This window comes from Prunus persica, chromosome G1 (genome assembly GCF_000346465.2).
Source record: "Prunus persica cultivar Lovell chromosome G1, Prunus_persica_NCBIv2, whole genome shotgun sequence".
Taxonomy (NCBI): domain Eukaryota; kingdom Viridiplantae; phylum Streptophyta; class Magnoliopsida; order Rosales; family Rosaceae; genus Prunus; species Prunus persica.
Window position 1 is genome coordinate 30,287,403 of NC_034009.1, and position 15,307 is coordinate 30,302,709.

Sequence of the window (15,307 nt, forward strand, 5' to 3'; positions counted from 1 at the left end):
TTGCTATTTGATAATTTTCATTTGCATCAACGATATCAACAAGTGATGGCTATTCCTATTTGTAAGACATCAATCAAGGGATTTGAGAGACAAAACTCTCATGCAAAACTCAATCCAAAACATAGAAATGAGACGGTTCTCTATGAAATTATAAATAGGAGATTTATTTCCATATGGTCTATAGGTATTTTCAGGTTTGCCGCATTTCAAGAGGAAGCAAAAATAGATGGAACATTTCCCACGTTGCATACAACAGAAGAATGAACACAACGGATGGACATGCAATGATGTATTATTTAAATTTACATAATTTATTTTATATATAAATCCATTATTCTTCACCAGAAATTTTTTTATGAAAAAAAAAAAAGCAATAGATGAAATGGCGATGCCACAGATTCAACGAGAACATCTATGTCAGGGCACACCGGGAATCAAGCCAAGTGATAATATCATCAAGGACTGAAAAAATTCTGTCATCAGGTTCTCCTTCAAGAATGCAATGATAACCTTCCGGGTAGAGTTTAAGGGTTTTATCCTCGCTAGAGGCCTTCTCATAAAGATACTGACTCACTAGGGGATCAGTCACCTTATCTGCTGCTCCATGAAGAATTAGCAGTGGAGATGAAACCTGACATATCTCAAATTTGGTTAACCCATGGCATCAAATGAAAGGCATCGCTACATAACGTAGGAGCTAAAATACTCTGTCAGAAAATGACAAAAGAAGGGATGCACATCAGACACGAAAGGGAACTGACCTTCTCAACTTGCATCTCAATATCCTTGGTAGCATATAGAAGTTCCACTGCAGTCTTCAACCGCACGTGATCATTGTAGCATGTCACATTGTAAACAGCCTGATAAGGGATGAGCAAAGCTTTGAATACTAAAACTCAATCCTCTAAAAGCAGATAAAGAGAACTTGTAGTCTAGATATGATTTTCTCATTAGGAGAAATTTATCATTAGAAATGTGGGGAGTTCTAATTGAATGGCTAGGCAATAGATAGTTTTATCCTGTTTCACTGGTAGAGAAACTTTACTATTGTACAATAGTCATCTCCATCAGATTTTCATACAAGTGCATTTACATTGGTAGAGGAAATGAAAGACAAACCATTTTCCTTTTTATCGGATCTCTGAAAGCCAGCTCAGCTAAATCTTTCTGTGGGATAAGCTTTGCTTTCGGCATAACTTTTGACATAAGAATTAATATCTTCTGAGCAGCTGCTGGAGGCGTTACATCCTCTGCAATCTTTCAGCAACTCAAGGTCAGAAAAAATTTCATGATGAAAATCTGCAACTTCTAAAGTGCATTTGTAGACACAAAATTAGGTCTTGCAACTTCTGAAATCAACACAATAAGAAAATCTGCATACAAGAAATCAGCAGTATCTTCTGTAAGTTGTTTCTTTTTCTGTTGTTCAGACTATTTAACATATGTCTGTTTACGAGTGTATACGAATGTTGTATTCAGGGTCATGTTGAAATAATGGCAGCTTTCTTCTAACAATTTTGATATCTTTCATCTTTTCCTGTTAAGTTGTTTGTGTAAGACGGTAAAACTTCCTTTAAACGAAGCATGAGTCATGTGGAAAGAATAAGAAAGAGAAGGTAGACATCAAAAGATGCAGAAACTTATATTCCAATACACACAGATAGGGGCACTGTGAGCTCATTCCTCCTCCCAAGACTGATTGATTCAAGTAGAATTTTACACACTACTTGAGGGTCCTAACTTGGTAGCCACAGTAGAGGCCTCCCCAGAAATGTCCTCTAGTTATTGTCTTCCAAGAACTAATATGGAGGTCTTTGATTCCTGAAGACTGTAATCCCCAGCCTCCAAATCGGCAGGTGCCAGTTGTGCAAATTCCTGATGACGCCTCTAGTAAATGCTATCATTTTTAGTTGATGAACCATCAGTAGGATACACTCCAAACATTCAGGACCTATTTCTATCTTTCCTGCCCACTCACTTTCCCTGAATTCTCAACACACAATAAAAATGCAAACAAGGAAACTTCCTACGAAGCAAGCAATGACCCAACGGTGGCACAAGATACTATTAAAAATTAAAAAAAATTTAAGATTCTTTAGGTAACTAAATCAATATGAATTCTGCAAACTCAGGTAATGACTAATATGAATTCTGGAAGCTCTTTGTTAAAGTATTCATCAGAAGAAAAACATAGAGACTGAAAAGTTTGTTTTCTACATGGTAAGCTTTAAATTTAATCGAAGTGCATGAGATTACAGAACTTCATATTAATAGGAAACTGAAGTTGAAATGAATGAATCTTAAATTTGGTTCCACTAATGTGCATATTGGAGCAACGTGGGCTTACTTTACACATTGGGGCCACGAGAACAACTCCATCCCATGCATATGGTTCCTTTAAGTGAACTTTGAGAGTAACGGCTCCACCCATGGACTGCCCCAATATAAAGTGGGGCAACCCTTTCAACTCTGGTCTTCCTGTCAATCATAATTTTGAAATAATAGTTTGATTAGTGTAAAGTTTGCAATATCAGATGATAGAGATGCTAAGACTAAGCTAGGATCAGTGTCATACCTTTAATCTTTGTGTACTGTTCAATCACATCATCAGCTAATTGATCAAAGCTTGGAATGTAACCATGCAATCCTTCAGAAAGACCAAAACCTGGATAGTCCATGGCATATACAGCGTACCCAGATGCAGCAATTCGCCTGGCTATACCTGAAAATCCAAACCCGACGGATATCAAGTGAACTAAACCTTCCAAAATCAGGAACATAGAAAAAAATTTCACACTGATTACACAATACTTAATGGAATGGCATAATGACAAACCTTCAAAGAAGAAAACGCAAGTGTCACCATACCCATGACAAAAAAACAAAACACCTTTAATTGGAACACCTTGTTTTGGCATCCAGCTTTTACAGAAAATTTGCAACCCCCTCGAATTTCTTTCGTACCACTACAAACCCAATAACAGTAGCAATCCATACTTGCATTTTGTCAGCAAACAAATGGAGCATTTGCAAAATTAAATACAATGTAGATAGCTTCTACTTTCCAAACAATTTCAGGTAAACAAAATTAACTCTTACCTCCTCTGTTCTGATCCCAGTAGGAGCCAACTACCGGCCAATCCATTCCAAATAAGAAGAACAAATAAAAGCATTAATTACTGTTACTTAGTTTCAACGAATCGAAGGCTGGTAAAGTAAAGGTTAAGATGATGATCACAATTAAAAGAAACCAACCTTAAACAAGCAATGATCAAGCTGTTGCTGGACCTCAACGAAAGCGGATCGAACCTGCCTGCGAGTATAAGCAAAGTCGAGGTTCTGGTTAGCGATCGAGTTCAGCTCCTCACTTACACCTTCAATGGGTGGCCTTTTCTTGGCGGTAACCATTAGGCGAGTTCCTCTGGGGACTAAAAATGTGGGCTTTGGATGAAGATGGTTGATTGGGTTTTGGAATTGAGGAGGAAACAAAGGAAGCTTAAGAGGTTGGTATCTCAGAGCACGGGAAAGGTCCATTAGAGAGGTCAGTGAGGAAAACGTCAAACACAGACAGGGAGCTCTCCAGTAAGCCTTTGAAACGAGCCGAAGTGCACGACTTCGATTTTATTTCTACTTTTGTTTTGTCCATCCAAAGTGCACGTCACTTTTCCTAGAAGATGCACATGGAGCATGCGCTTAAATATTTTTCTTTTGGTCGGAGTGGAGAGATCCCTCCTAGTTCTGGTTTTTTTTATTTTTTTTTAATGCTTATATATAGGAAATTTAATTATATAGATACTTTATAAGGATACGACAGCTATTCAACTGTACCCTTTTGAACTAGTGTTTTTCTTTTGTTGGGGAAGAACAAAAAAACTGAAAAGGGTTATGTAATATTACAAATTATGGTACGAGATTTCTTGGAAAGTTTATAAGTCGACAATAAATGGAACCAGCTAATCTATGGCCTACCTACAAGTTCAACTTTTGTAGTTACATGTAAAAGGGGAGAAAAACTTTGTTTCAATCGGGATAATACTGTTTTGCTATTTTCGACCAATAATGTTATGTCACGTGGAAGTGTTATCATGCATGTCATAGCGTCATTCGTTGGGTATAAAAAAATAATGATATCTCCATTTCATAGAAGTCTTTCTCATAAAGAGGACATGAGAATTTGGATATGTCCCTTTAACTCATCAAATTATGGCGTTTACCACTATCAATTCAAGCACTGGCATCTTATCAAAATCTTAAAAGGAAAATGTGAAAGGATGCTGTAAATGATTGTAAATTTTAATTGGGGGAGCACCGAAAATCAAGCCATGTTACAATGTCATCTAGGACAGTAAAAATTCTGTCATCAGGTTCCCCTTGAAGAATGCAGTGATAACCATCTTGATAGAGCTTCAAAGTTTTATCCTTGCTAGAGGCCTTCTCATAAAGTAACTGGCTCACTAAAGGATCGGTCACCTTATCTGCCGCTCCATGAAGAATTAGCAATGGCCCTGAAACCTGCAAAATCTCCAGAAACTAGTTAAGTCATGCTGCTGGTAATTTTGAAAGGGCATGACAGAATAGCACAAAGGGCAACCGACCTTATCCAACTGTGTTTCTATATCACTTGTGGCCTTCAGCAGTTCCACAGCTGTTCTTGATCGCATGTGGTCTTTGTAAGAAATCACATTGTAACCAGCCTAAAGAGAGAAAATTAACATCACAATTTAACTATTGTTTCAGCTTCAGTTGATCAACCAACTAAATGGAGAAGTGCAGAAAGGGCTAACCGTTTTTCTCTTTCTCGGATCTCTGTAGCTTAGGCCAGCCATGTCTTTCTGGGGAAAGAGTTTTGCCTGAGGCAAAACTTCAGACATGAGTGCTAATAGCTTCAGAACTATTGCTGGAGGCATCACGTCCTCTGCAATCTTGGCAACTCAAAGTCAACAGACAAATATTCAGTTGGTGATCCAAGAATGAGAAGTCCGAATGTAACTAAATCAGCCAAGGAAACCAACATTATCACTAGTTTGCGCAGCAATGGAGATGGAGAGGAACATGTAAACACGGAAACACAATTTGCTAGTGAAAACTAAACAAAAAACAAAGAAAGAGAAGGAGCTTACTTTACACATTGGAGCTACAAGGATTACTCCATCCCATTTAGACGGTTCTTTTAGATGAATCTTGAGAGTGACAGCTCCGCCCATGGACTCTCCCATTATAAAGAAGGGCAAACCTTTCACTTCGGGTCTTCCTGAATTGTAATACAAAGCAATTAGCAATTAGCAATTAGCAAGCCTGTCTTGTAAGAGTTGCAACTTGCAATACAAAGTGATCACAGCAAAATACCATGAAGAATAACATTGAGTCTAGGCAATTTCACACCTTTGATATTAGTAAATTGTTCATTAACATCGTCAACCAATTCATCAAAGTTTGGGATGTAACCATGCAATCCTTCAGAAAGACCAAAACCTGGATAGTCCACAGCATATACAGCGTACCCAGATGCAGCAATTCGCTTAGCAATACCTGAAAATCCAAATTCGAACCGCACCATGTGTAAAACTTCCAAGTTTTGGCCTTAGATTGGCATAAACTTTTAGTTGGATTAATTATAATACAGGGAAGTAGCTGCTCAAATTTACAAACAAATTAATAAACAAATAAGTAAAGGGAAAGACAGAGCAACCAACCTTCAAAGAAGAATGTGCAAGTGCTACCGTACCCATGGCAAAAACATAAAGCACCTTTGATTTGAACATCTAGTTTTGGCAACCAGCTTTTGCAGAAAATTTGCATGCCCTTTGAGTTCCTTCCATACCACTACGAACAATGGCCACAACAAGTTCTAAAATGATCATCAATTAAATCTGGGGAATTAAGAATTAAAGAAGTCAATTTGTTTCTTACCTCCTCTGTTCTGATGCCAGCATGATCCATCTAAAATTTTCAAGAGGGAGAAAGCAAACGCATTATGAGTTCCTAATATTTTGAAATTGAAACTTGAATTCCATTCAACTGTTACAAATGTTTGAGCAGCAAGCTAGCAGCCTATCACGACCATAGTCAAATTGAACGAACCTTGAACAAGCAATGATCAAGCTGTTGATGCACGTCAACGAATGCAGACCGAACTCGTCTCCGAGCAGGTGCATGGTCTAGATTCTGCGAAGCCATGACGCTCATCTCCTCGCTTAAGCCTTCTATTGGCGACGGTCTCTTAGCCGTGACACTGAACTGAGTTCTTCTTGGGTCCAATTTTGGTTGATGAAAAATGGGTACGTGCTGTTTTTGTGCATACTTGATCGGAGAGAAGGATTTCCGGTCAAACAGAGAAGGCTCCGTTGGTCGGAAACTCAGAGTAAGCGAAAGGTTCATGGCTGTAATTATGGAATAGTTAATGGGAAGTGGATGCAAGTTTGACGGTCATAGCTCTGGTTTTAGTCAAACAGAGTGGACCACGTGCGCTGCACTATAATTTATTGTCTGGAAATTAGAAATTATTTTTTTTTGGGTGTAAAATTAAAGTATAATTTGATATTGCCTTATTGAAGTTTTCAGAAACAGTTGGTTCTCCCGCTCAAACATAACCTTGTGATAAAAAAAACAAAATAGCGAAGATTTTGCATGAATTGGCCCAAAAGCCCCCTCACAGACTTCTCGAAGAGAAGTTCATCTCACTCTTGCAATCATGTAAGGCCACAAAGCAACTTCGCCAAACACAGACCCAGATAATCACCCACGGCTTCTCGCACAACCACTATATCGCCCCAAAACTAATTACAGCATGCGCTGAACTGAAGCAAATGGCGTATGCCCACAAAGTGTTCGATGGAATTCCGGACCCGAACTTTGCTTTATGGAATGCAATGTTCAGAGGGTATGCTAAGAATCAGAGTCATAGAGAAGTTATACTATTGTTTGGAAGGATGAAGAGCATGGATATAATGCCCAATTGCTTCACGTTTCCTGTTGTGATTAAATCTTGTGGGAGACTGAAAAGGTTGGTAGAAGGTGAAGAGGTGCATTGTGTAGTGATAAAAGGTGGTTTTAGAGCAAACCCATATGTGGGAACGACGCTGATTGAAATGTATGCGGCTGGGGGAGTGATTGGAGCTGCTTACAAGGTGTTCGGTGAGATGTTCGAGAGGAATGTGGTTGCTTGGACTTCCATGATTAATGGTTACATCTTGTGTGGTGATATGGTTTCTGCACAGCGCCTTTTTCATTTGGCTCCCGAACGTGATATTGTGTTGTGGAACACCATGGTTTCAGGTTATATTGAGCTGAGGGATATGGTGGCAGCTAGAAAACTCTTTGATGACATGCCAAGACGAGATGTGATGGGTTGGAATACCGTTTTGAATGGTTATGCAAGTAATGGGGAGATTGATGCTTGTGAGAAGTTGTTTGAAGAGATGTCTGAGAGGAATGTTTTCTCTTGGAATGGATTAATTGGAGGATATGCACGTAATGGACGTTTCTTTCAAGTTCTGGGATCTTTCAAGCGGATGCTAAGCGAGAGTGATGTGCTTCCTAATGATGCCACCTTAGTGACTGTGTTGTCGGCGTGTGCAAGATTAGGAGCTCTTGATTTGGGTAAGTGGGTACATGTATATGCAGAGAGCATTGGGTACAAGAGAAATGTTTTCGTTGGGAATGCTTTGATTGACATGTATGCAAAATGTGGGATCATTGATAATGCACTTGACGTGTTCAAGAGCATGGATAACAAGGATTTAATTACCTGGAACACTATAATTTGTGGCTTGGCAATGCACGGTCGTGGGGCGGATGCCTTAAATTTGTTTCGCCAGATGAAGAATTATGGAGAAAACCCAGATGGGATCACCTTCATAGGCATTTTGTGCTCTTGTACACATCTTGGATTGGTCGAAGATGGCCTTTTGTATTTCCAATCAATGGTTGATGACTACTCAATTGTGCCACAGATTGAGCATTATGGTTGTATGGTGGATCTGCTGGGACGCTCGGGTCTTTTGGACCAGGCCATGAACTTTGTGAGGAAGATGCCAATGGAACCAGATGCTGTTATTTGGGCTGCCTTACTAGGGGCATGTCGGATTTACAAAAACATTGAGTTTGCAGAGCTGGCTCTTGAACGTCTCATTGAACTTGAACCGAAAAACCCTGCAAACTATGTCATGCTCTCAAATATTTATGGCGATCTTGGGAGATGGAGAGATGTGGCGAGATTAAAAGTTGCAATGAGGGATACTGGGTATAAAAAAGTCCCAGGTGTTAGCTTTATTGAGGCCAATGATGGTGTGGTTGAGTTCTATTCCTTAGATGAGAGGCATCCTGAGACTGAGGAAATATATGGAGCCTTGAGGGGATTGACGAAACTGCTAAAATCATCTGGATATGTACCAGACTTTCTGGATCTTGGGCACGGAGCCTAGGGTTCAAAACCAGGATAAGGGAAACATTAATTTGTTTCTGTAGATTTTGCAACCCTGTAACTTGTAACATATGGTCAGGTTATATCATTGTTGAAGGAAACTGAGGTATTATCTCTTTAATCAGGAAAAGAAAAGGAAAGGTGGAAGCACTACTCATTTATATATATATATATATATGCTTCAATGTTTTTGGATTATAAGAATTTAAATGAAGTTTGCTACTTAGAATGTCACCATGTATTACATTAACAGTAGAGAAGCTGCTGCTGCTCATCCGCCACTTTTCTCTGCAATGCTCTTTGATCTAGTGTGGTTTCCTAGCTGACAGCTATCCAAGTCTTGTAGACGGGCTAAAGGCCCAAAGGGGTCAGCCTGCTAGTTGGGCTTGGACTGCACAGTTGGGCCTGTGGCATCATATTGGGCTGTATCCACCGATCAGGAAAAGGCCCAATTAACCCTTCGACCGCGGACCTTTTGGTCATTTGTCTTTTGCATCTATCACTATCTCACTGTCACATATTGTTAGCCACCCTACCCACATACCATTTTCACCGCTAACAAAAATTAATGGCTACTTGGACTTTTTTTGGGTATAGTTATATTTTTATGTAATTTTATAAGTGGATAAATTTATGAATAAACAATTGAGAGATTCACTATTATATCCAATATAGGAGCTCAAATTATAAAAATATCATGTATGAAATGGACTTTAGAAACACACCCAAAGTCCATTTACAACATAACAAATAGGCTTTTAACTTCTTATAAATTACAAAACTACCATTGATTTCTTAAAACAAGCTCAACCTTAAAAGCTCATTAAAAAAAACCTAAAACACTCAATAGGGCATTAAAGTAATTTAATAATCAAAATTAAATTAAATAGAGCTAGATGTTATTTTTTGAGTTTTTTTTTTTTTGGTTTGTTTATAGAAATTAAATTATGTAGGGTTTATTTATATTTTTTGTGCTAAGAATGGGTATATGACTAAATATCTCTAAACGAGGGTTTCTACGGTCTTCTCATGTGGGTCCACTGTGTTGGTCTCTAGTTGCGGTTCTCATTGGAGGTCTTTGTGTTAGGTTTTATTTTTTACTTATTCTTTTATTGTAATGGTCCAAAATGACCTGAATTGGACTCTCATGTTAGTTCATGACTTGTGTGGTACTCTTTCTTCCCATGAGATTTGTCCCATAAGATTGTCCTAGGTAGGTTTTAACAAAATCACTGTATCATGTCGCTCTTTATACGTCTGTGGTTTTATGAATGAATTCGCATTCTAAAAAAAACATTGGACACTTGTGTCTCTCTAAATTAAACATTAAATATTAAATATTAAATATAAAACGAAACCCATCTTGCAAACTCCATAAACTAACATTACATGCTTTGTACGTATTAAGTTTAGCTTTAAATAACGATTTAATTACCTAATCTTCTCTTAAAAAACAAAACAAAACACTTGATCATGATAAGTGCGGCGGCCCAAGTGTAGATGACCAACAAGTGCAGTGTAAAGCAGTGATTAAGCCAAGTGGACAAAATCTAAACAAGTTTGTGTAATTAAAGAAAAGCATAACCCGTGTCGTTCACCAAAAGAAAAACAAATAAAAGAGTATAGTTGGGTAATTTATTTATATAATCTGGTTTATCTCTGTCCGTCTCTTTCATCATGCATGTGATTTATTAGTAAAGTAAAATTCAGGGCTGTGATTTGGAGTTGATGATGAGTAGTTGGCTGGCTTGTAGTAATAAATAGTCAACGGTTGCCTCTCTTTCTGATGTAAAATGAAATCCAAAACTTGCGGACCCGATTGATTTAATCTTTGTTCTTCGCATCACAGTGTAGGAAGTGAAACCAACAGTATTATACACCAAACTGATTAGACACATGCAAATATTTTGAACGGATCAAACATACGACGACGAAGACGAGTAATAACTAGGTGAGGAGGGAATTGAAACCACATCTCTGATTTGCTGATGGAGAAGCGCCCGTCACTATATTTGGCCAAATTTTGTGGAGGACTTGGAAATTAAATGAAAATGAAGTCACTAAGTAGAGTTATTTGGTGATTTTCCAACTTGAAAAAGCATTCAACAGTCAACCAGTTGGAAAATCGTTGGCCGCTCAGCTCAGTGGCATGATTATCATTTCCCGTTTTCATAGCCAGAGAAGTAGGTACAGCTATCAGAGGTACACACATGGAAAATTGTTATAATGTGTGTACATGTGTCCGATTGTCATGCCTTTAATTTAGGTACGTAGTTGTACTATATTACATGAATTAGGATTGCTGATGTATGATTGGCTAGATGTTGATGTCAGTTTAATTAACAGATCTTTGGATTCCTATTGAGTTTGTGAACTTAATCACCTATTTTATACGTTTTGAATTAAATTTGTTAGCAACTTCATGAAAAGTAATATATATATCCCTATCGCTTACAACTTTATGAAAAAAGTATTTAGTGTTACGAATGGTCACATTGTCAAATGATGCCGCATCGAAAAACTCTTCCGTCACGATCAAATCACATTTGACACAATCTTAAATTCTTCTAGTGTGGGTCTATGTAGCTTTTAGTAATCACTTTACTTATCTTATTAAGGCTTGATATCATCTTGGTGTAGCAAGAGTACGTGTATTTTTTAGAGCACGCGTAGCATATGGTTCGTTGGCTGCTTAATGAACTGCATGCGTAGATTTGGAAAGAAAAAGATTTTAAAAAAAATACTCATCATCCAAATGAGTCTTACTAATAATACGATGGATCGACTAAGCCCCGCCACGATCAAATCTTAAAGGGGCCCTAATCCATATCGTTCCAGATGATTAATTTAAAAAAAGGATATTCAATTCAATTGTAGTATATAATAAATAAATCAAAAGATAAGACTGACTGAGGCCCATCGAAACCTAAAAGTCGTTATGAGGATCCCGGCTAGCTTAAAATTCTCCTCCTTTTAAAGATATAAATCATTAAAGTTGTGCATCCCCACGTCTTATTCCTTGCCGTCAAGCTCAGTCATATCTACTGTAGTCATGGTTTGGGGGATCCAGTGCAAATTGTAGTTTATTTAGTTAGAAATTTTCGTACCAAGGGGAGAGCGTTCAATGCTGATCATGATTTCAATCCCACCTTTTCAACACCGACTTGGATCTTTGGGCTTCTAAATCTTGCAACACTTATGCACAATCTAAAACCTAGAAATTCTAATCCCCCATTACCAAATTTCTACATGCACCCATCTTGCTATTGGCTTTGGCTTTTGAAAATTTCAACCTTTTTTAAATGTAACAATCGGGGCGCGGCAAACCCCAAACCAACTCCCGAATGATACTATAGTAGGACTGACCGACTTTACAAGATCGTGTGCAAGGAAGGTGAAGAAAAAATCTGCTGCACCAACCACCACATCAGCCCTTTGCTTTGTAGATTTATATAGTCTTTTTCGAAATTATGATATAAGTATTCGTGTCAATAGCGCATTTGATGCATTTGATACGTGAACATCAAAATCTAGCACTTGTCTTGTATAAATTTTAAATTAATCATCTATTAATATAAGCTGAGCAAATTTCTACATATGTTAATGTTGGGGACACATTTTAACTAGTTATGGGTAAATTAATGTGAATCCTATGATATAGGATATCCAGCCCGGCCGCCACATTTCTACACGTCTATTATTTGTCTCTGAATTCGTCTGTAAGTCCGATGTGACACCAATCAATTCCTGCATGTTCGATTTGATTAAATGGTACAAAACAAAAACAACGTTCGTCTCTTTTATTTTAGAGACGTGATACTTTCCCACACAATGACATAACGAGGACAATATCGTGTAAAGACTACTGCATGCTATGCAAGGCCATGCTTGTAAGGTATATAGCAGTTCAATTATCTCACCCCCTTTTCAGCTAATATACTCGATGCCATTCTTTTCTTCTTGAAATGACTCTGCATAAGTTGGGGATTCATGATTGCTTTTATATTTGGCTTTTCATTTTATTTTTTATTGCAACATTAGATTCGCCTAGATATGAATGGTATCAAAAATAATAATTGGTTTACAATTTAACTATTTCTTTTATAAGTTTATATCATATGTCTATGTGGTCCTTATATCATGTCAAACTCATCATTCTGATTCTTAAACTTACTAATCAATGTCATCCTTATTCTCTTATCATGTACATTAATATATCATTTTCGAGTCAATTTCATTGAAAATTCCTCTCATCCATTATCACCCCTCTCTTTTTATCCCCCCCTCCCCCAGTCCGCACTCCCATGCCCGCCCCCTCTTCTCTAGCCCATGTATACCCCTCACTCTTTTTCCAATCCACACTCATCATTCCATTTTAATAGAATTTTAAACTGAATTGACATCGTGAATGACATTGTTGTACGGAGCAAGGGAATGAGGACAACATTAATTGATTTTGAAGTTTAGGGATCAAAATGATGAGTTTGACATGATACAAAGACCATTGGCGATTAATCATACTAAAAACATAATCTTTCTCTTAATTTTCATTTTTTCAAAGGTGGCCGATATTACCAACGTATCCTTAGAAGAAGAAAAAACATCAATAATGAACTAATGGAAGGGATGCATTAAATGGAGAGATTGTAGAAATGCAACACAAGCAAAAACAAGGCCGAAACATAAAAGCAAGCATGTAACCGTATGGCGCAACATACCGCATTAATATAAACATAGGGCCATGAGAGAGAGAGAGAGAGAGAGAGAGAGAGTCACGCCCTCTGTCATCGTGAAGAGCCTCACAACACACACCACCAAATACCAATCACCTACGCCATCGTCAAGCTCAAGTCAAGCCCACGCTCGCATGCAGCACTCATATACAGAGGCATGTTCACAATTCACAACACAGTCGTGATCATAAGAAACCCCGGCCCAATGTTTGTTTTATATATATATTTATTTATTAATCTTTCCTATGTCATAACATAATATAAGTCCGGCGAATTCATCTTGTTTTTGTTCTTTTGTTTGCTGCTAATTTAGCTCGTAATAAGATTCATTGGTTAACTTAACATTATTATTTTAGGATGATTGTATCTACTTCCAGGTGGCCAAATGTATCCATATCCTCAATCCTCAATCCTTCCTGGTTCATGTTTGCGTCATCTAACTTCCACTGGCCGGCAAACATAACATATATTGCTACCAAACCTACCTATCGTAACCATGGAAGGGAATTAAAAATTCCAGAAAAATACAACTGGATATATAATACATATACTTAGTGAATTAATGAATCACATTAGAATATGCCCATACAAAAAAAAGAAAAAAAAAGAAAGATATTTAGTCATATACTCATTCTTAGCACTAAAACTATAAATAAACTCTACACCATTCAATTTCTATAAACAAACCCAAAAATTGTCATCTGGCCATATTGAATTTAATTTTAATTATTAAATTACTTTGATGTCCTATTGAGTGTTTTGGGTTTTTTTTATGATGTTTTTGGGTTGGGTTTGTTTTAAAAAATCAATGACAGTTTTGTAACTTAAAAGAAGTTAAAAGTTTTTTTGTTATATTGTAAATGAACTTTGAGTGTGTTTTTAAAGTCCATTTCATATAGGGTTTTTTTAATTATATAATTTGGACTCCTATATTGTGTATTATAATGAATCTCCTAAAAAAAATTCAAAAAAAATAAAGAAGGGAACACAATTTGGGTTGGGGTCAACTTACTGGCAAACACTGAACGGGGGTGTAGTGTATGTGCACGCAAGCGAGAATATTTAGAAACCCCCTTGTTTGAACATAATTTTCCACCATAGAAATAACATGGATTTTGAGTACAAGTCACTCTTGTCTCTCTCTCTCAACACATTTTGAGTAGAGAGAAATGAGTTCTCGTCATCACATATGTTATGAGGAGGAGGAGTAGAATCTCAACCTTATTAAGAACAAAAATCAAGATTATTATTGAAAACAAGAACCATTATTGGGCCAGCAGGCTTTGAACCCTGGATGGCATCCAGCAACCTCTCTATCTCTATCTGTAACGTCAAATTCTGCTCCATTAATAATAACTGGGGTTTTAAGGCATAAAAGGGTTAGGAGCATGCATCTGATCGTTACGGAAGGGGTTGGACTATGCAATATTAAAAGGTCAAGAGAAAAAGAGGGTGAGAGAGAAATAATTAAGCTTCGAAGACTTCAAATAAAATAATATAACAAGTTACAAGTAAAAATATTCATTTTGTACTTCGTGACACTTTGAAAATAATAATGCCATTATATAGTTCATTTACTATCAATATGCAAATTCATGCATCATCAGTTTTCTCTCTAAACCTAATGCTTGAATTGAATCTCTGTTTTTTGTTTGAAAAAAAATAATTCTTTTAACTTGATTTGACTTGAGAATATGGGTATATGACTTTTGTGTTGAAAAAGGTTATTGGTTGAACGTGACCGAGGAATTGATGTGTGTCATGTTCTTGCCAAAAAGGAAGAGATAAATTCGGTGTGTTTCAACTTTCATATATATGATGCTTGTTATTACCTTAATCGTTATTATTATTTAATAAAAAAATGTTCAAATAATGTCTGTTATCAACTATTAGAATTTGGTATGTATTTGCACTTGTATTCTACTTTTAACGGGCCCATGGTTGAGAGCGAGTATGGTGAACTAGTGAAAAACATGATCCATTTTTGCTTTTTTATTTTATTTTATATATAAGCGATAGTAAAGAGGAAATTTCTCATAATCACTTGAGTTAAAAGCTGCTTACATTAAATTTATTTATATTTTAACTTTGTCAAGAAGAAAATATAAAAACATGTTGACAAGTTATGGCACTAAAGGGAAGGGTTGTATAT

The 15,307-nt window shown here is 37.0% G+C and overlaps 3 protein-coding genes across 3 annotated transcripts; 1 reads left to right on the forward strand and 2 right to left on the reverse strand.

Annotated features, from left to right (window-relative positions):
• Positions 224–3,899, reverse strand: LOC18790537 (caffeoylshikimate esterase). The gene is made up of 8 exons (XM_007222967.2): positions 3,256–3,899; positions 3,100–3,129; positions 2,837–2,966; positions 2,576–2,722; positions 2,348–2,478; positions 1,120–1,257; positions 762–860; positions 224–631 (listed from the first exon to the last, which is right to left on the reverse strand). The coding sequence occupies exons 1-8, from the start codon at positions 3,532–3,534 to the stop codon at positions 413–415; spliced, it is 1,173 nt and encodes a 390-aa protein (XP_007223029.1). The 5' UTR covers positions 3,535–3,899; the 3' UTR covers positions 224–412.
• LOC18789489 (caffeoylshikimate esterase) lies at positions 4,113–6,472 on the reverse strand. Its single transcript, XM_007222898.2, has 8 exons — positions 6,082–6,472; positions 5,911–5,940; positions 5,694–5,823; positions 5,383–5,529; positions 5,121–5,251; positions 4,785–4,922; positions 4,596–4,694; positions 4,113–4,512 (listed from the first exon to the last, which is right to left on the reverse strand). Exons 1-8 carry the CDS (start codon positions 6,376–6,378, stop codon positions 4,294–4,296), a joined length of 1,191 nt encoding a protein of 396 aa, XP_007222960.1. The 5' UTR covers positions 6,379–6,472; the 3' UTR covers positions 4,113–4,293.
• Positions 6,529–8,671, forward strand: LOC18789425 (pentatricopeptide repeat-containing protein At1g08070, chloroplastic). Its single transcript, XM_020554707.1, has one exon. It carries the CDS (start codon positions 6,807–6,809, stop codon positions 8,421–8,423), a length of 1,617 nt encoding a protein of 538 aa, XP_020410296.1. The 5' UTR covers positions 6,529–6,806; the 3' UTR covers positions 8,424–8,671.

Excerpts from the sequence above, each read along its gene's own strand:
- LOC18789489 (XM_007222898.2), bottom strand. The coding sequence starts at position 6,378 with ATGAACCTTTCGCTTACTCTGAGTTTCCGACCAACGGAGCCTTCTCTG. Across the intron at positions 5,530-5,693 it reads TTGCACATTCTTCTTTGAAG|GTATTGCTAAGCGAATTGCT; the intron begins GTTGGTTGCTCT and ends TTGGATTTTCAG. Across the intron at positions 4,513-4,595 it reads TAGAAACACAGTTGGATAAG|GTTTCAGGGCCATTGCTAAT; the intron begins GTCGGTTGCCCT and ends GAGATTTTGCAG.
- LOC18789425 (XM_020554707.1), top strand. The coding sequence starts at position 6,807 with ATGGCGTATGCCCACAAAGTGTTCGATGGAATTCCGGACCCGAACTTT.
- LOC18790537 (XM_007222967.2), bottom strand. The coding sequence starts at position 3,534 with ATGGACCTTTCCCGTGCTCTGAGATACCAACCTCTTAAGCTTCCTTTG. Across the intron at positions 1,258-2,347 it reads TCGTGGCCCCAATGTGTAAA|ATTGCAGAGGATGTAACGCC; the intron begins GTAAGCCCACGT and ends AGTTGCTGAAAG. Across the intron at positions 861-1,119 it reads ATCCGATAAAAAGGAAAATG|GCTGTTTACAATGTGACATG; the intron begins GTTTGTCTTTCA and ends ATCCCTTATCAG.